This window comes from Tetrao urogallus, assembly GCF_951394365.1.
Source record: "Tetrao urogallus genome assembly, chromosome: 3".
NCBI lineage: Eukaryota > Metazoa > Chordata > Aves > Galliformes > Phasianidae > Tetrao > Tetrao urogallus.
The window spans coordinates 33649916-33671189 of NC_136815.1; the positions used below are offsets into that span (position 1 = coordinate 33649916).

At 41.2% G+C, this 21274-nt stretch overlaps 1 protein-coding gene across 1 annotated transcript; it reads right to left on the bottom strand.

The window, feature by feature from the left end:
• On the bottom strand, window positions 1-20989 carry MTFR1 (mitochondrial fission regulator 1; the record flags this gene model as incomplete). Its single annotated transcript, XM_079533216.1, has 8 exons — window positions 20870-20989; window positions 15670-15809; window positions 12233-12331; window positions 6420-6538; window positions 3840-4075; window positions 1887-2139; window positions 1545-1713; window positions 1-60 (listed from the first exon to the last, which is right to left on the bottom strand). The coding sequence occupies exons 2-8, from the start codon at window positions 15733-15735 to the stop codon at window positions 1-3; spliced, it is 1002 nt and encodes a 333-aa protein (XP_079389342.1). The 5' UTR covers window positions 15736-15809; window positions 20870-20989.
• Window positions 20990-21274: the final 285 nt, after the last annotated feature.

The window sequence follows — 21274 nt, forward strand, 5'->3', positions numbered from 1 at the left end:
TTAAGATTTTTCAATTAAGGTCTTCATTTTTCCTGTAGACTTCAGCATGTGTGGTCCAAACTGAGAAGAAAACCAGAGGCACTGATTGCTTTCAGCAGAGACCCAGCTGAACTATTACCATCCAAGGTGTATGTAAAACCAGAACCTGGGCGGTGGGAACTTCCTTTGTCTACTTGTTCCCGTGCAAATGTTGCCAACTCAGCCTTTTATCTTAAAGCCTCTGATGCTAGAAATAAGGGATTGATGTGGGGGAAACATAGCCCTGAAATTGTAAAGAACAGCTTGAAAGTTGCTAGGGCTGTTCAGTGTAGGGAAAAGGAGGCTGAGGGGAGACCTTATTGCTCTCTTCCAGTATCTGAAAGGTGCTTCCAGTGAGAGCGGGGTTGGTCTCTTCTCACTGGTGACAGGAGGAGGGGAAATGGCCTTGAGTTGCACCAGGGGAGGTTTAGGTTGGATATCAGGAAACACTTGTTTACAGAAAGGTGGTTAAGCACTGGAATAGGCTTCCCAGTTGAGTCACCATCCTTGGATGAGTTTAAAAACCCTTTGGATGTGGTGCTCAGGGACGTGATTTAGCGGAGGGCTGTTACAGTTAGGGCAGTGTGGTTAGGTTGTGGTTGGACTAGATGATCTTTAAGGTCTTTTCCAACCTGAGCAATTCTATGATTCTATACTGACCTGAAAGGCCTAAGTCAGAAGGCAAGTCAGTCAGTCAGCATTAATAAGCTGAACTAGTTGCAAGTCCTGAGACTTATGGCTCAGAAGTCTTACTTTTCTCAAGTAATTCAGAGTACAGCTAACTCTTTTGGTTAAGCTGCTTTAGATTTTGGAGTCTTACACTTTTCTGTTCTGATTCTATAGCACAAGGCTTTGAGGGCTGTTTGCTAACATCACTGATCTATATTATCTTGTTTTGTATCCACTGCTCAAAAAAAAACCCCATGAATTTCAAATCAATCTGAAATACACTAGGAGACACTGACTTGTACTAAGAATAATCCCATTTTAATGCCCCCATGTTGGAAAAAAAACAAAGAAAACCACACTAAAAACTGTTAACTCACTTATACTACTAGATACTGCTCCCTATAATGTGATTCAGCAGGCGTTCTCAAGAATTTGCTTTCTACATTCGTATGACTGATAGCTCCAGGACCTTGCTTTGAAATGGCCCGCGCGCTACAAGCCTGGTTAAGGTTGGTAGTAACAGGCAAACACAGTTCAGATTTGTTTCAGGTATGAGCCCACAGGAATCAAGTTTTTACAGTACCACGTTTTCATTGCAACAGGAGATTCTTGTTTAAAGAAAACTTGAGAAGGGATTTTTAAATCTCGAGCCAAACCAGTACACAATCTTGAGAGCTGATACTAGAAACAAAGCTTTTCTGCCACAACTCCTAATGTATCAGCAATACTTCATGGAGTTTTGTGGACAGGCTTGTTAATTCCTTGGTATTTCTGTGCGCTGGCAGAAAGATTTGTTGGGTTTACTGGGCAATTATCAAACAATCCTTTGTCCAAGCAATCAGAGGCACAATACTCACCAGCACCGCTTCAGTCTTTGTCTTAGTTTCAGACTTGGGAATGACTTTTTCAGTTTCACTTTGGCTATCCCTGCGGTATCGGTAAGCAAACTTCTTCTTGAGTGCTTCTGCTATTAAGGCTGCAGGATCTGTGGGGTCAGCTGCTTTTGGTTTTGTATCTCCCGGCGATCTAGAAAGGTAAATGAAAAACCTCAGCATAGTCCGAAGATTTAGAAGTCACAAATTCGTTTCTACTCTTGTTTGTCAAATGTTCCATTGTCATCTCCCCCAAGCTACAACAGTTCTTAGTCACAAAAGCAAACTGTTAGTGCAAAAGTTAGTAAATATAAATAAACTTCTTACTTCTTCACCGAGCGTAGTTTCACACTGTTCATATCTTTGAGGATTTCTAGCATGTTTGGTATCTCAGGCTTCTTCGGCCCATTTTCAGTCGGAATCTGGCCAGAGTTTGTTTTTCTGTGTTTCCGTTCTCTGATGAGCTCAATGGCAGAAACGCTTTGCTGCAGAGCTGGGGGAGGGAGCGGTGGAGGGGGAGGAGGCGGCGGTGGTGGCGGCACACCAGGGACAGCAGCTGAGGCAACAGGGGTCAGCCCAGCTGCAAGCAAAACATGTGCCACGTCAGTTTCCTTCTACGTACTCTTTATACCTCACAAACGCTCTGATGAGAATATGATTAAAAGAGCTTCAGTTGTCTCCTCTCCGCCTTCTTCAGATTGTTGCATAACTTCTTAATATTGCTGAAAAACCACATCGAAATCCTTCCTTGAGTTCCCAGTTCAAACTGCACTGGGATGGATGTCACCACGTCTTTCAAATCAAATCCTGCTTTCAACATTATCACTTTCGTCTGAGAGGTGGGCCCTGAGCTGGACATTACAGAATTGCTTGAGTTGGAAGGGACCTTTAATGGTCATCTGGTCCAGCTCCCCTGCAGTCTGCTACGTGAGTGATGATACTTTCAGCTTATCACCAGAAACTACCATACGAGACTTTAAAATGTATAAATAGTGCTTAAATTCAAGCTTAAATTCCAGCTCTTTGAGGTTAGAGGTCATTTTAGGACAGCCAATCATGTCTGATCTATCTTGACTTGGTATTCCCTCTCTCTTTAGATTAAAAAAAGTTACAATAGTAGAAATCACCAACACGTGAAGAAACCTCTGTTCAAATGCACCTTTAAGAAACTGCTGAAATCAGGCTAAGTCAAAGTTTTGAGGCCTAGAGTATTTAGTATAAATATGTATGCAGACAATATAGGAGTCCATGCTGCATCAATGTACTCATACACAAGTGTTACCACATTCTACCAGAAGAGGGAGGTAAAGATGATAAAGTCACATCAAAATTTCAGTTTCCTCATAAATAAAGGAAAAGGGAAAATAGAGAAAACTAAGTTCCTGTGGGACTTTCTCAAATAACTAATTACAATTCAAGAATGAAAGCAAGTGATCTTTAAAACTGTTTCGCCATTTTGTATTTGGCTTAAGTTAAGGAAGAATCAGTTGCAGGCAAAAACTAAACAACACCATGAGCACAGGCAAAACAAAGTACTTGGTAGGAATCAGTGAAAACCGAATGGCTATTATCTGCAATTGGTAATGGCTCTCTCTCCCACTAACCCTTGCAGACTGGAGACTCAGAATTGGATGGATAGCAGTGGTTAGTTGTGAGGGAAAGAAAGAAAAGTTGTTATGGTGCTTGCTGCAGGAAACAACTTCTGGTTCTGCATGCATAATCTCCTTTTCTGCTACTTATTTCATAAGCTTGAGAGATAAACTACATCTTCCAGAAGCATAATCAGCCTCTTACATGACTACATCATTATATGAGATGGTCTATTTCTGGGTAGGAATAGTTAGGTGTTAGTAATTATTAAACAGCTGGGATTTAACCAAGTTAATCATTAGCTTTGCTCTGAAAGCTGCTAATACTTCTCTCATCTGCAGACTGGAATTCTGATGAGTTTTCACAGAAATGCCCCATCCCTGGAGGCATTCAAGGCCAGGCTGGATGTGGCTCTGGGCAGCCTGGTCTGCTGGTTGGTGACCCCGCACATAGCAGGGGGTTGAAACTCAATAATCATTGTGGTCCTTTTCAACCCAGGCCATTCTATGATTCCATGAAATACTCTCCATCTCTCCCCTAAGATGCTATGTCCATCTACTAACCCAACTAAAGCAGTATGCAGAAGTGTTCAGTGCTGCAGTATCTTGCAAAAATGACTTAATGCTGTACTGAACATAAAGAGGAAAATTAGCTGAGTAATTAGTGCTAAGAGTACACTAGATCTAATACCTGCTGTTAGATTCTGTTGTTCTTGCAAGAGAACAATTTTGGCTATTTGTGCTCTTAAAGTGGCTAGTTCGTTTTCCAGAGCACTGATCTTCTGCAGAGCTTCTTCATTTGCGATTACTGTGCTTCTGGGTGCTGGTTCTTCGTGTAACACATTTGGTAAGGAGTCTGGTCTGCCCAGGGAATTTCCATGTAGTTCACCTGAAAGGGGCTGGGCTGTTTTTGACCACACTTCTGACCTGTAACAAAAAACACCAGAAAGTTCTTATTTAAAGGCTTTCCAATCAGTAAAAACTAAAGCAAACCAAGAACAGAAGGTGAAGGATTGACAAAAATTGTCTTCACACCTTCCACCACACACTTCCACCAAAACATTATATAGCTTAAAGTAAGAGCCTTGCATCCCTTCTATTTGCATTACTGGTGTTTCTTCTCTTTCTAGCCAGCTTTGTAAGGAGTACTGAATTTCCAGAGGAAAAAGGAATTAATTCCCTCCTGCCCCAACTCTACTCCTCTGCCTCATGCCTATTTTTTTTTTTTTGGTTGAAATTGAGATTTAAATTTGTTTTGGTCCAAATGCTTCCATATTTCTTTCCACAAGCTGCACATAGTCATTCGTAGTTGATTCCTTTGAAGGAGGAAGAGTTTGTTAGTTCCATGGCACATTTTTATATTGTTTCTGAACTTCTGGACTTCTGTTCCTTTTCTGCCCTCCACTTTACCAGTGGTGGGAGAATGGAGCATATGGAACTTGATGCTGCTTATCAATAAATAGGAAGGGATCTCACATCAAGGTTTCTAAGAATAAACACAACCATAGAGAAATAAAGCTTCATGCAATTTACGAGAGCTTGTGAGCTTCCCTTCTTCTCACAAAGAACAAGAACATTCAACTCTGCTGCCTTCACACATGAAGGCAGAAGCTATGTTAAACACAGATTATTGAACATCTGCAGTCACCAACAGTTTATTTTAATTGGTGGCAACAACATTTTAAAACAGGCTGAGTAGAGCTGATACAGATTAATGATAATGGGTTATCACAAATCAGATCAGCTCACTGTAGCATTAGATGATCGACAATTGAGTCTTTCACAACGCTGACAGAAAATATCAGACATTATCCAGAGGAGCTGTGGATGCTCCTTCCATGGAGGTGATTAAGGCCAGGTTGGATGAGGCTTTTGGGCAACCTGATCTAGAATGACAGAGTCATCAGAGCTGGAAAAGACCTAAGACTATCTAGTCCAACTGCTAGCCCCTCACCACCATGCCACTAACCCACTAATCTCTCCAGCCTGTTTCAATGCTTGACCACCCTTCCTGAGAAAAAATTTTTTCTAACATCCAACCTGAATCTCCCAGGGTGCAACTTGAGGTCATCACCTCTCATCCTATCACTGTCACGTGGGAGAAGAGGCTGACCCCCACCTCATCACAACCTCCTTTCAGGCAGTTGTAGAGAGCTGGAAGGTCTCCCTTGAGTCTTCTCCAGACTGAACAAACCCAGTTCCCTCAAGTGCTCCCCATAACACTTGTGCTACAGACCTTTCCCCAGCTTTGCTGCCCTAGTGGGTGGCAAACCTGCCCACAGCAGCAGAGTTGGAACTTGGAAAAGCTGGAGAACAAAAATACCAAATGCATGCTGCACTACATAGCATCATGCACAGATGTAATAAGTTTCATGTTTAAGTTTCATAATGTTCATGTTTACTAAGTAATTGACCTGCAGTGCTTCATTAGAAGCGTACAATGCCTTAAGGTCACTATTTACCTAGAGGATTCTTTCAGTCTGATCTCATATCTACCTTCCTCTCATATCACCCTTCCTTTGCATGCAGGCACTTCAGAGGTACATCACTCCTACAGTTTCTGGAAGGTCAGTCTGAACTAAAGCTTTCTCTGCACTGCAGAACTGTACCTCTGTTTCAGGCTGGTGTGAACAGTAGTTTGGGTACGTTAGAAAATGGAACTTCATCACCCAGGCCAACCTGTTTCATGCAGTTACAGTGCTATGCAGTGCTCCATGTCCAACACAGAAGTATCTATGCTATCATTCTGGACACAGGTATTCACACATTTCCCTGCCAGTCCTCATTATAAAGATGAAGACAAAATAGAAGTTGTAACTTTAAAATTATCTGCTATAGAATGCAAAGCCCTGACCAGAAGGATGAAAAATGATGTGAGAATTATCAGATTGTCAGAATGATCATTGCTGTTAGTCAGGAAGCCTTACGATACCTTGCCCCAAACTAATGAAAGCTCTGGAGAACTAGAGAAGAATCAGTGCAAGCGACTGTGCCACACCACAGTAGATGTTTTTGTGGAAGCAAGGTTGTGTGAAGCTTATCTCTGAAATAAATAAGTTAATAAAACCAAAGTAGTCTCTGTTCATGTTCTCAAACCAACCTTTCATTCATGTTACTGTAATCTCTACTTATTCTTTTCCAGTTCCTACCTTTTCTATCTCCCAGCCCAGAACTGCTCTGCATTAATTGTAATGCACAGTGTATTCTCATCGGGGAGAACCAAGTTCTTTTGCTCAGCTTATAACTTCAAAGAGAAAATCCAAGTGCATACCTGAGCCTTGTAGAGACTTCACCTTCCTCTTGTGCAACCCATCCCACATCTGCAAAAGAAGCCACTGAATCTTCTCTAAATTGATGAGGATGATTTCCTTCTGTGGCTTGAGAAGTAAGCTAGATTTTAAAGACAAGATTGAAAGTTTTAGAAACTTTTAGTTAGGCTGCACGTAACTATTGACACATACATGCACAAAACACATCAACAGACTCGGTACACTTGTTACTGTCCTGAGCTTGGTGTAAAATCTAACACACTATTCAATCTAGTCTCCTCAATGTTTGACAGAAATTATATTGGTTCTTGAGATTCACGACTAGCTACTGTACTGTTGTGCAACACTCAACACTGGAAGTCCAAAGCAAACTGTTACCTTAATAACAAACAAACATCAACACTCTGAAGCACTTTGCTGTAATAACTCAAATAATGCTTTAATGATATTCACAACTAGTAGTGAAAAAAGAAAATAATTACCACTTCTACCTATTAATCTTTTACACCAACTTAGCACTACTGTGACAGAGAAATTGTTGTAGTGTGTTTCCCTTTCTCTACAATGTCCAAAATTTCTGTATGAGACTTCAGCCGTGTCTGTTACATGGGGGAAAAAAAAAAAGTCCTTCTACCAATTCCATCATCATGAGGACTTTCAATGACAACTATGGCAGAGCTATAATGGAATGAATAACTATTTACTCAAAAAAAATCTCATTTACACCATGCCAAATAGACAGACTGTTTTGTAGCACAGTTTTGCTGCTAGTTCTACAGCTTTCTGAAGCTAAAGGTGAACAAAGCTCAAGAGACTGCAACATTTCTTCCATTTACAGTTCCAAATGGAAATCTGACAAATTGTCTGGGCCATCCATATATGCTCCATAACCACAACTATACAAAATGGTTTCAAATCTACTTTGAAATATCAGCTGCTTCCCCAGGCTACACAAGAGCATGTGTATTCAGTCCAATGACTGAGTACAGCCTGGTCTCCGTACTTAAGCAAATAAAAGCTACTGAAATATCATTCAGTAATTCCTCCTGCTCTGTTTGCTGCCTTTAGTTATGTATTTTCAGTGTGGTTGTGCCACCTCTACTGCATATGTTACATACAATCCACATGCCAAACGTGCACGTGAAGTGCTGCAGGTGTTTAAGTGCCAGCAGTGGCAGAGAAACTACTAACCTTGACAAAGATGGTGGTATCACTTAATAGTCTCTGAAGTACTGCCCTGATTCACCCTGCCAGCACTTAAAGGCAACTCATGCCTCTACAAAGAAACCATAATGTAGCAGCAACCACGAAATGCTAGCGCTATCCTGAATTTGTAGCTGACCCAGCACAGTAGGACTGTAATCTTGTTTAGGTAAAAGCATTTATGAAGAACACGCACACATATTTTAGTTGCAGCCTTTGATACACAAGTTCCAGAAATATAAAAGTTCTGTTTTTGTTGTTATTTTTTTTTCCTCCCCGAGGAGTTGTCACAAACAGCTTTGGAAATAGAGATTATGAGGTGAAGATGACTACTCTTGCAACTTGTGTGTGAGCCTTTATCACAGCTCCCAGGAGTATATATTGGCATTACTCGATCATTTGGAAACAACAGGGTTTTCTCCAGGTAGCATCAGCACAGATGGCAATATGTTATCACGTTAACAGTTGTGCCTAATACCATCACAGTCTGCCTCTCTTCAGAACAGTCTGGAGCATACTATATTGCACGTTAAGACTGTCATTGTTTGAGGTTTCCTTGAATTCTTTTTTCTTCTTTTTTAAAATAAAATTATCATGACCACTGCAGACGAATTTAAGCTCATGGTAATTAAAAACCATCTCATCTGTAACACAGCAGCTGCTTCTTGCAGGCCATACAAATTTTCCAAATGGTAACGGCCACGTGAGGAACTATTACCACAAAAAGGCTGCAGGTGCATTTAAATAAAGATATTACATGTACTTGCATCAGAAATCATTTAGAAAGCAACAGTAAGGAATGCATTTACCACGGCCAGGTTTCTTGCATCATGAGATAAGCAATTTCTAATCCAACATCTAGTAGCAAGCCTTATGTTACACTGTGATGCAAGTTTCTTCTTACTTTTTAATTCATATTTCTGTGTAAACAGAATCTGCTTGTTCCATATGCAGATGTTTCTTTTCTCTATCCCTATAAATGACAAGGCCTTCCACAGAAGTGGGTTCTGAATTTCAAGTTGAGGCAAGATTTTTAACTGAACTTGGAAGTTAAAAGCCAGCACTCATCTCTTGAAACATTTGCTTGTCTATAGAACACAGATATTTGAAGAACCCTGGTGAATGCCCTCCAGCCCATCTTGGCTGAGGAACATTTGGACAACTGCTCTGTCAACATCTGAAATGGAGAAATGACAGCAGAAAACAGAGGCCCAATTCTATCAAACAATGAATTGCAGGAATTGGATGAAGGAGTGGAATTAGCTCTGCTTTTCTTTCTCTGGATAATAAATAGCTGTTTCCCCAACTTCTTCCTTAACAGATTTCTTTTTACTATTTTAGTGTGTGTGTGCTTCACATATACATGTGTGTATGCAGACAAGGAATGAAAAACAAAAACATACTGAACTGTTTTTAGATGGTGTCAAAATAGGGTCCTACCTCCTGTTGGCTCCAAGAAGTGGAAAGTAGAACAAATATTTTTACACATTTAAGGAAGAACAAAAACCTCCAGTTTCAAAATACTAACAGACCTGCGTATGAAGCATTTGGAAATACTTCTTCAGGACAAACTTACTATGATTTTTTTAGATTGGCATTGATGTTTGCTACATTCACATCAACTCCTTAGGAGGCATGTGTTCAATTATAAGGTGTATATCAGATAAACAGAAGCATGGAACTACAACAGAGATGTTGTATCTCGAAGATACTGGATTAGTAACACTGGAGGAGGAAGGCTCCCATCTTCTGTGTATTAGTTTGTTTCAACCTACCTCAGCTATATTGATGCTCAACTTTTTTCCTCCTAAAGACAACAGGTAAATGAAAAACATGACATATAAAACCAGCTTTACGAGCCACTTCCATTTGTTCGTGCCATATACAGTCAAGTTCTGTCACTGCTTACTGAATGCATGAGCTGCACTTAGCAATAAGTACTGATGAGGACAAAACCCACAGAGACAAGTACTACAACAGTCACACACCTCAAGCATGCAAGGAGAAAAGAATGAACGTAAACAGAGATGCTCTTTCAATACCCCTTACCCATTTATCACAAGAAAATGAAAGCCTGTAGAATGTTTACTGATCTCAGATAAAGTTAGAAACACCGATGGTATGCATGCACCCCCAGATGAGGCAAGCATGGTTTGCTTTGGTTTCTGGATAAAGTGACTTACAGCAAAGTTCAGTGCATGGTCCTTTCATAATATAGTTAAAGCTGGCAAGAAAGAAAAAGGAGGAGACAGCAATAGGAAAGCCTCAGTTGCAACAGCATAAACGTGATCAAGACTGGTACTGAACTTCACTACAGAACCTTAACACCGAGATAAACACAAAGATAGATGTTAGCATCACACCTCTACACGTTCAGCAGTTTATAAACTGAAACAGTTATAATTATGCTCAAAAGCTCGCACTAACCATATAAACTTTAATATACATAAAGGCCCCACGTTGTAATATTTCAAATTCAATCAAACTATGACAATGGTAAGGAAAGGTTCCTAAAAGCAGTTCATCTTATAGAAGATTAATGTTTATATTGTGTGGATAAAATCAAAGCAAAGCTCACTGTCTTGGCATTTCAACACTAAGGGATTTTGAAAAAAACTCCCCAGATGTATCTCCCAGCTCTCTGCAAGTACAAAAACCAGAATGTCTTCTTCTAAGTATTGTTTTGAGAGAAGGCAATATTTGGCTAATTTTTTTTACAAATAAGCATTATCTTCCCTTGCATTGCTTTCACAGCAGGGTGGATCAGACACAGTGCAGGAGGACTGCACTTTCAAATGTGAGGCACGCACAGCTGTACTGCTGGCATAATCACTATTAATTATATACCTAAACATTTAAATTCAGCAGGCCATTTTGTTGTCCTTCCCACTCGCACAATCCCTCCTCTAGCAATGTATATGTTTATTATTTCAAGTTTCATGAAGACACCCATGGTGGGAGATACTTGGCCCCCAAGTCTCTAAGAGAGCAAAAATGTTAGCATGGCTTTTACTATCACCACAAAGAGGCTTCTATGGTAATCTGAACTATTTGATCGAGGCTTATTTTAAATTCAAATACAATTCATACATTTCATCTAGGACACAGAGAGTAATGTAAGAGTGAAAAAATTAGCTATACAAGAATTACCTTGCCTTAGCATGGCTGATGGTTTCCACCATTCATCTTTGTGTTCTCCTCCCTTGTTCAACCCAAGAAACATTCCTCTCTCAGCAAGAGTTTCAAGCACTAAATACCTGCAATTCTATACCCACCCCCTATGTACAGCATTCTCAGAGTTGAAAAGATTCTATGTAACAGCTTCCATTTTCCCTTCTGTTCCTGAACAACTTGTTATAAAAAGCAAGAGTTTCTCCTCCTTAAGCTCTTGCCCTTCCTCTTTAACATTCCACTAGGTGCAGACAAAGTTACAACAAATGAGAAAGCTGCACAGCACTGATGTACCCCTTTCACCTATGATGTGCTAGCCTTCTGCAAAAAAACAAAAAAACCAAGGGTACTCATGTTATCTTATAAATAATTTTTTACTTTCTTACAAAGTTTATTATTTTCCCCCATATTTTTACATAACTGCCCACCTTTGCATTTGCATAGTCTTCAGTACTGTTTTTTAGAAGTAAGTTTTAAATGTTTCTCTCTTAAGAATTGATATTTTTTTTCCTAGAAATGACTTTTTAAAACTGTATGTTCTGGGCTGCATTAAAAAAAGGGGTGGCCAGCAGAGAAAGGGAGGTGATTGTCCCCCTCTACACTGATCTTATGAGGCCCCATCTGCAGTACTGCGTCCAGCCTGAGGTCCTCAGCACAGGAAGGACATGGAGCTCTGGGAATCAGTCCAGAGGAGGCCACTAAGATGATCAGAGGGCTGGAGCACCTCTCTGTGAGGAAAGGTTGAGGGCACTGGGCTTGTTTAGCTTGGAAAAGAAAAGGCTCTGGGGAGATCTCATTGTGGCCTTCCAGTACTTGAAGGGAGCACATGAACAGGAGGGGGAATGGCTGTTTACGAGGGTGGATAGTGATAGGACAATGGGGAATGGTTTTAAATTGAGACAGGGGAGGTTTAGGTTAGATATTAGGAGGAAGTTTTTCACACAGAGGGTGGTGACGCACTGGAACAGGTTGCTCAAGGAGGTTGTGGATGCCCCATCCCTGGAGGCATTCAAGGCCAGGCTGGCTGTGGCTCTGGGCAGCCTGGTCTGGTGGTTGGTGACCCTGCACACAGCAGGGGTTGAAACTTGATGATCATTGTGGCCCTTTTCAACCCAGGCCATTCTATGATTCTATGATTTTAGAATTTTTATTTTCTTTAGGAAAACAATTCAAGTTTTGCTATATGTGTTACAGCAACACTGGTCAGCATTTTAGGCAGTACTGAAAAGAATCCATTAGTAGCTGAAAATCTGAATTGGAAGTGGGAAGAATTGAAGTAAAGTACTCTCCTATGTGGCAGGTTTATCTAATTCTGCTTTCATGAACTCTCAAGTCAATTTATTTAAATGAGCCACAGAATACCCTAAAATCTTTTGATGCAAGAGTAAAACTCTTCATCTGTACAGTGAAACTTGTGTTTTGAACTGTTGAGACTGCCTACCTGAAACTGAACTCTTGGACACTGTATTAGAGAGAGGTTAGTACCAATTTTTCTCACAATACTCCGAGATGAACCATAAGGCTTGCTTGACCAAAGTACCTATTGGGAAGAAAAAAAAAAGGTCAGATGTTAGATTAAAAAATTAATCACCATATTGGAACAGTTTTCCTTTATCCTTCTGTTCTGTGCTTGTGCTAAGCATACATATGATTTAGAATTTATTCTTTTCTTGCTAGGAATACAATATACATTTACGACTGTTGAGAGACAGCCTTTACATTAAGTTTAAATTCAAAGCAATAAATCTAGTAATGCAGTAGGATTCAAAAGATGTGATCTTCAAAAGCATCATTTGCCCCCTTTTAACGCAATAGAGGAATCTGCACTGAGTCATACACTGCTTTTTAAGGCGTTTCATGAAAACCCATTCAATCATGAAAAATCCAGAATCACAGAATGGCCCGGGCTGGAAGAGACCTCAAGGACCACAAATCTGCAATCCCCTACCACAGGCAGGGCCACCAGCCTCCACCTCTAATACCAGACCAGGCTGCCCAGGGCCCCATCCAATCTGGACTTGAACACCTCCAGACTGTTATGTAATTCCACATTCTCCAAATCATTTTGTGCTTTTTTAAATTAAGAGCTCTTCTAACACAGGAACAGTGTCTACTGGTCTTAACAGAAACAGACTATAAGCCTGTACAAACTAGAATGTGCAACTGTGGAAATAAGGAGAAAAGTGGAAAAAAGAAATATTTGAAAATTTAAATGCCCTAACGTATAGATGCAGTAAAGGAAACTGCAAATAGAACCCCAATTCATCTCTAGCTGCTGATTCTAAACTGTTTCTACTGAAATTCACATCTCTTCTAGGTCTTTTCATTGGGGATTTATTTTTTATCTTTTGTTTTACTTAATGACAAGAATGCTTGCTCTCCTATTTTACTAAAGTTGTATGAAATGAGACTTTAACCCTAGAAGAATTCTACAAAAAGAGCCAGAACAGAAGAAAAGAATAAAGAGAAGTGGGAAAGATTTCAGCAGAGAGAATGACAACAGAAGCAAAGGAGAAAAGGTAAAAGGATTGAGGGGGAGGCTGTAATGAAGATGATGTGGCTAATAAACAATTAGAACAGTCTGGTAATTAAAAATACTTGGACAGTATTTACTTCTGACTGCAGATACAAATTTACTATTCAGATCTTAGTTATTAGAGGCTTATGACTTTAAGCAAACTCAACACCCTGTTAGAAGGTTGGCACAAACAGAAATCTTAGTATGAAATGCATGGATTGGATCTGTTGAAACAACTCTGACATGGCTGTATTGCTTGTGTGATCTGCGTGGTGAAGCTGTGGGAGTTTCACACCACTCCACTGAATAACACTTTGATACGCTACACAAAAATCACTACTCTTAAAATCCAGAGGGTTCTATTAAGAACAAAATACCGTGCCTCCCAGGATTTATCCCCAGATTATATTATTTCAAAAACTTCACAACAACATTTTGCTTAGTTCTGTACGAAAGCATCTTTCTTCCCTCTGACTTCAGTAGAATGTATACATTTTGACTACGTAAACACACATACGCACAGCACATATGCTATGCTAGATTTCCACATCAGATTCTCATTGTTGCCAACAATCCCCTCAGACTCAATTTTTCATTACAGGAAATACAACTTCGCTCCGCACGCAGTTAAGTTTGAATACAATTTTTTTCAACCTACAGAGTCCTCTCTGGGAACTGCACTTTAGATGCCATAAAGAACAACCTCTCATTTGTGATGACCACATTATTGTCATCTATACAGCTGAACAAAAAGTAAGTAGATGGCAGCCCTCAAGAATAAGCAGTACTGCAGTAATAGAGTCTCACTATTTGCAGTCGATTCTGCTGCTAAAAGCAGAATGGTTGACAACAGCCTCAAAGTGATGTTGCACTGGAAAAAAATACCAGTCAAGGGAATGATTGATTAATTATGGAAGTACTTCCACAAGAGCAAAGAGCTTGGACTATGTGCTGTATTGCCAACCGAAGCGCAGTACATTTCAAACAAGTGGTAGAACTCGTTTATGATTGCTCAGACTACAGACAAAAGGTTGACTGGGACCCATATCCTCCGTCATATTTGGTGCCTAAATACATTTCAGGTTTTTAATGACTCAGTTTGGGTGATTCAAGATATGCCTAGACAGTATTTTCAGAAAACAGCACACAAGTTGTGCCTCAAGGTATGTCAATAAAGTCAGCACTGCCCAGCTGAGCTAATAAGTCTCAGCATTGCTCTAGCTCTGTTCACACAGCTTCTTGTTGACTTGAAGCACTGGCAGAGCAAGTCTGCAGACTATTACTTAGCAATACCCTCTTATTGCATCAGTGTTTTACTGTTCTGCAGGCTAACATTTGGAAATGTAACCACATTATCCCAGGCTTGAGACAAACGGGGAATAGGGGGAAATAGAGATTAAAAACTTGTTTCCCCCCTATTCAGACTAAAGATGTTGCTAACAATGGCCATGCTGGCACCCAGACTAGTAAGCACATTTTTGTGCTCTGAATTTTCATTGTTATACTCCATGAAATCTCAGATTTAAGTTCTAATAAAATCCTAAAATACTGATTCTTATGGGTAACCTACAATATATATCAGTTCTATTCCCTGTAAGTTCCTCAGTGGCCTATCACAATACCAAAGTAATAACCATTTTAAATGAGTACTGCACATAGTTGGTAAGGAATTCCATCTTATTAAAATGTATTTATAACTTAAAGACATTACTGTATTGGAGACAGCAGTTCTACACAAAATAGCTTCCTAAAGATCCCAATGAAACAGCAGATAATATGTAGCAAATCTCTCTGCTAAGCATTGACAGAAAACTCCCCATATTCTTTCATTCAGGAGAAAACCTGCGCAGGCACATTCCACTGTTTCCCAAGTGAAGCACACAGCCACGCTGCTCTCCCATACAGTAACATTTTCAGGAGGAGAGGAGAGGCAGATACAACACAATAATCATCTTATCAGTTTCATGGGGCTTTTTATACCTCTAAGATAAGAACAAAGAAAGAAGGACATTTAAGAATGAATTCAGTTGTCAATTCAGTTGAAAACTTTCCTTCAGCTTCAAAATACCCCTAAAAGAGGAAAATGGAAAGCATCATCTACTCTGTAAACAGTTTATTATTAGAGCTAGAAGGATCTACATGGTATTTTTAATGCATACGTTACTCAGTACTTCAGTGTCTTGAGAAGGGAACTGCACACCTGCTCAGCAATGTAGAATCATACAGATACTGAGTACACGTAAAGTGCTCTGCTGGAATGGACAAGGGCAAACTAAAATATATGAAATGCTTTCAATACCTGATTTTCTGAAAGAAAAAAAAAGAAAAAGAAAAAAAAGAACCTAGTTTGAAACACTTACTGATTCCATGTTAAGTCCAACTTGTTCAAAAATCATCCTCATTAAGCTCTTAAACCAGCGAATCATCTGGACCAGAAAGGGTTCTTCCAAATCTGGATTTAAGCCTTCCAAATCTACAGGGCTGCAGAGGTTCCATAGTCCTTCTGAAAAAAGAAACATGAAACAAACATTTTAGAAGCATGCTGTGGTCATAAAAAAAGAAAATTGCTCCACGTATATCAGAAAGCTTCTGACGCAGCTGCTGAAAACAAGATGCTTCCAGACAATTCCTAGTACTGCAAAGTACAGTTATCCACAAGACAACTGACCAAGTAGAGGCAACAAAGAGTTTTTGTAGTATGATTTTAAGTCAAAGCTGCTGCAAAGTTAATGGCTAAAACACTGGGAAAATGACTGCTCACTTCAACTTGAATGGAATGCCTGCAACCAAGGACCAACGCTAAGATTCAAGGGCTGCATTCCCAGCTGAAACTCTTCCCTATGCAAAAACAAACTCCAGAAAGCAGACTCCTTCTCCTCGCTTACTTCGCTGACAGCTTTGTTGTTTCCCACAACAGAAACATGGAAATATGACTAATAGAAGAAAAAGACAGGAAACAGTGTCAATGTGGGACCTGAAAATACTCAAGTGGCTTATAAAGTTGGCCAGATTTCAAACTGTGTCTATTTATACATACTACCATTCACTAAAGATGTTTTTATTGCATATCTTTCCCTTAAGCATGTTCTACGCCAGTCACAATTTGGATGCTACTGAGAATTGTGTGCCATTAAATAATATAAAAAAAAAAGCAAAAAAAAAAAAAAACCTATAGCTTTAGGTTTACATTTGTTTTGTGTATCAGGCTAGAAACAACACTCTGTTGAAGCACCCTGAACAAAATATTTGTAGTATGAACAACTGTGTTGCTAAAGCCATTACAGACAGAAGGATGACTAAGGAAGCGTGGCAGTTAGTGAGGAAGTTACAGAGTCAGGAGATGGAAAAGCTATGCAGTTTGAAAGTGCCCACAAGCATCACAGTTAAATCATCACTGTTTCCATTACAAACGTTTTTGGTTTTGTTTTTTTTTTTTTTCTTTTTTTTTCCTCTTCTCAACAGTCCCTTAGTGAGAATCTACTCCTTGTGGAAACTTGGCAAAAGCCATGCAGCCTTACAGGCTTTTTGTTTTTTTTCCAGACAGGCTTAAATACAACAACAAAAATTGATATTAGTTTCTCATCACCACAGAAAGAATAACACATTTCCTAACAGGACTTCCTTTTATTGATGTGTAACCCAGGAAAAAGCACTATTTTACCAGCTAGCAGAGGACTAACACAGGTTTTTTTATTAGCAAAAGAACACAAAAATGAACCAATCATTAAGAAATTGAATGGAAAAGCAACAAGAAAGAATAACGGGTTGCCTATAAGCTGCAATCCCTGACAGAACCCCTCTCCATCCTTCCTGCAGGCTCACTTTAGGTACTGGAAGACCACCATGAAGTCTCCCCATAGCCACCTTCTTTCCAGACCAAACAAGCCCAGCTCCTTCCCCAAACAAGCCTTTATTTGTAGGAGAGGCTCTCCAGTGCTCTGAGCAACCTTGTTGCCCTTCTTTAGACCCAGTCCAACAGCTCTGCACCCTCCTCGTGCTGGGAGCCCCACATCTGGATGCAGTATTGCAGGCGGGGCCTCACAAGGGCAGAGATGACTCCCTCTACCCTGATATATTGCTCTTTCAAAAGATAGCCAGGTCGTGCCAAAATGCTAAGATGTAGTCAGTCGAGCTTAATTAAGAAAATAAAGAAAAGGCAATGATAATTTTGGTTCTGATCAACTGAGAAGGCAGAATCTTTAGTAACAGAGATAAGTGGATGCAAGTGACTTAGTAAGATGATTACTTTTGGTTCCCATTATAAATCACCGTTTCTTCTACAGCCTAAATGTTTAAAATGGCCAACATTCTGAACTTGCCTATGACCTGCTGTCTGCTTTTGCTGGAAGAAGTGACAGAAGTCACTCAGTGAGAGTGCAAAGTACTCCTGGATCCTGGATATCAGCACAGCACTGACGACAACTGTGTTTTAATAACCTCCAGATCATTACTCATCTAAAAAGAAATCTAAAAGGGAAATGCTTCTAAATACATCCCTTTGATATTTTTATGAAATCTATTAGTTTTCCAGATTTACCTCCAGACAAACTTCACACTCATTTCTTCCAGACTACCCTGCACACTATTTTTCGTCACAAATCTCAACTATTTCACAATTATTCCGTGTGCCAAGAACAGAAAGGGTGATTTCACATGAAATGTGGGACAGCGAGAATGAAAGTATTAGTAAATACCCTGTACACGTGCCAATCTCAAGAGTTAAACATTCACTGCTTTTAGCAACCTAGAACAACGGCTCTTTTAAAATACTGTTTGCTTTATCTATTCTCTGACTTCTTTATTACCCTCTATCTACCTGGTGCTCGCTAAATTTAAAATAATAGTAGTTTAATTCCACTGAAGCCTCCACAACTCAAATGCTGCAATAAAATGCCCCAAAGTGACAGTAATAGTGCTACAAAACACAATACTTCTGTATGCTTAAACAAAATGATTACAATGGTAAGGAGTAGTCACAGGCAATGTTCCCAGAAGAGGATAGAGAGAAATAACACAAAGAATGGCATCTCAGTGCATAAAGCAGGCAGGATGGCAATGCCACCTGTTGCTCACTTATACATCTCTATGTACACAAAAAGTAACAGTGCTCAAGAGCTTTTTTTTCTGATAAGGAAACCTGCAGAAATTCCCTGTTCAGAAAGGAGCAGGGCTGTGCTCCTGTGTGCTGGGGGTCTCACTTCAGCCCCGCTGAACTTTCCTTTGCCCCCACCTTTCCCAATCACTTACGGAGTTTTCACTCAATATTTTCCTATCAGATATCAGTCTACAAGGCTGACAGATAACACCACTTCATAAAACGTTAATGAGATAAATGCAAAGGCTCCGAAAGCTATGCACACAAGCATACCAGCCAGCAAATAGGAAATGGAAATGAAACCCTTTGCCAGGCTCTCAAATTGAAATATTTCTATGTGGATAAATACAACACTGGAAAATACAAGTTCCTTTCAAACTGTGAGTTCTCTCTCTTAAAAAGAAATATGATATTTGTATTTGTCTTACTAAGAAGTTTCTCTAAGTAAAATCCATGCAAAAATAAAAGAGAATGCTTTAATGCTCTTGGTGCAGCAGATCAGCTATATACGAAGAGAAAACAAGACCATAAAAAATGAAAGGTCTAGTCTCTACATTGAAAGGGTACTCATAACATAAATAAGTACATTTATTTCAAAGAAGTACGGTTCAAAGAAGCACCAAGCACATTAAAAAAGTTACATTAAAGAAAAAAAGCAGGTTCCTCCTTATTTCAGTAGGAAACTAGGCCATGCATATCTTCAAAGTCTTTATGATGTGACCCATGCTCATCTAATGAATTTTTATTCAAATCATCTCCATAAGGAAGCATATTAAAGAATTTTTTAAAAAAGGCAAAAAAACGAATGAAAAAAATAATGACAGGATGGCAAGTGGAGGGCAGAATCTTCTCACAAAGGAGCAGGCCCTCACCCAAATCACGGCACACCACTTATGAGCAATGGAGGTATGTAGCAGTGGTCACAGGCAACTGCAGAAGTCTGATTTTTGGCTTGGTAGACACCAAGAGAATGAAGTGCCCACTATTTTGTGAAGCACTTGTTTGGAAAGATATGCCTAAGGGCAGATATAAGTCACTGGATACTACAGAGATGGCTGAGGGATAGGTACACAGAATCACCAAGGTTGGAAAAGACCTTCAAGATCATCCAGTCCAACCATCCACCCATCACCAATAGTTCTCACTAAACCATGGCCCTCAACACAACATCCAAATGTTCCTTGAACACCTCCAGGATTGGTGACTCCACCACCTCCCTGGGCAGCCCATTCCAGTGCCTGACCACTCTTTCAGAGAAGTAGTATTTCCTAGTGTCCGGACTAAATCTCCCCTGGTGCAGCTTGAAGCCATTCCCTGTAATTCTATCACTAGTTACACAAGAGAAGAGGCTGACCCCCAGCTCACTACAACCTCCAATCAGGTAGTTATGTAGAGCAATAAGGTCTCCCCTGAGCTTCTTCTTCTCCAGACTGAACAATCTCAGCTCCTTCAAGCGCGTCATTAGTATCATCATCAAGTCTACAGCAAGAAATGAAAACAATACATACATTGAGAGAAGCGAAATGGATGCCCTGTCCCTGGAAGTGTTCAAGGCCAGGTTGGATGGGGCCCTGTGCAGCCTGGTCTAGTACTAAATGGGGAGGTTGGTGGCCCTGCATGTGGCAGGGAGGTTGGAGATTCATGATCCTTGAGGTCCCTCCCAACCCGGGCCATTCTGTGAAATGCTCCCCCATCTCTAAGCCAAGCAGTAAGGCGTTATACAAACAGAACCATACACCCACGCTCTGCTGCCAGACTTACACAGCTCCCCAGTGTCTGCTGTCAGTGCCACTCCTGCTACAGCTCTGAGAAACAAGAAAACGCAGCCTCTATTACCAGAGTGGTGCCACTGCCTGGAAAAGCATTCAGAACGTTCCATGCTTTTTTCCGCCATAACGTCTCTTAGTAACAACTTCAGGCTCCCACACAACGCATCCGGAGCGCAGCTTTAAACCCTCCACATTGTTTTCCTTTCTAGAACTCGCTGCGAGCTGCCACCACCACACAAGAAGGTTTCATTTTCAGACAGTTTCAATCCGCACACAGCTGCGTCAGCCCCGCCGGACAGCCGGAGGAGCGCCGAACCGGCTGCCCGCCCCGCACCTGCCCGCCACCGCCCCTCGGGGCCTCCCCGCAGCCTGCACCCCCCTTCACCTCACCTGACCCCACTTCCCACCGCCAGGGTTCACCGCTCTGAAAGCGACGTACACCGGCGAAGCTCCCGCTGCCGCTCTCCCCTCACACGCCGCTCCCGCCCCGACGGGCCGCGGGCAGCCCGACAGGCTCAGCAGCCACCGTCACCACCGCCACGCTCAGCCGCGCTCTCACCCGCTTCTCCCACTGCGCTCGCAACCCCACCAACACCCAATCCGCGGCCGCGCCGGCACCCTCCCAACCAATAGCCAGCCGGCCTGAGGGGAGGAGGGACCTCAGCCGCCCTTCGGCAGGCTGTCGAGCGACCTTACCCGGCAGACACCGCGCCCGACCGTGTCCGCCGGACACGTGACCGGCCTCCGCCAATAAGAGGCGGCCCTGGAGAAACTGCCGTTGGCTGCTGCTTTGCAGTGGGTGCTGGGTGACTTGGGGGAGCGGTGGCCTGACCCGCTTATTGGTAACCTAACGGCGCCTCTGCAGCGTCGAAGATGCCGCTGTGGGGAGCACTCAGGGTCTGGCTAGGGCGCGCGTCTTATTTCTGAGCTGAAAGATTTCTGCTGCTGAAAGCTTTGCTAAAGTTTTACTACTTACTACTGCACGCGGGATGCGTAAGGCGAGCACCTGAGAGCTCAAAGCTCACATGTGGTGAGTTGGACAGCAGAATCTCAAAGCAAAACAAAAGCTCCAAAATTCCGGAGGAAAAAAAAGGCTGCCAG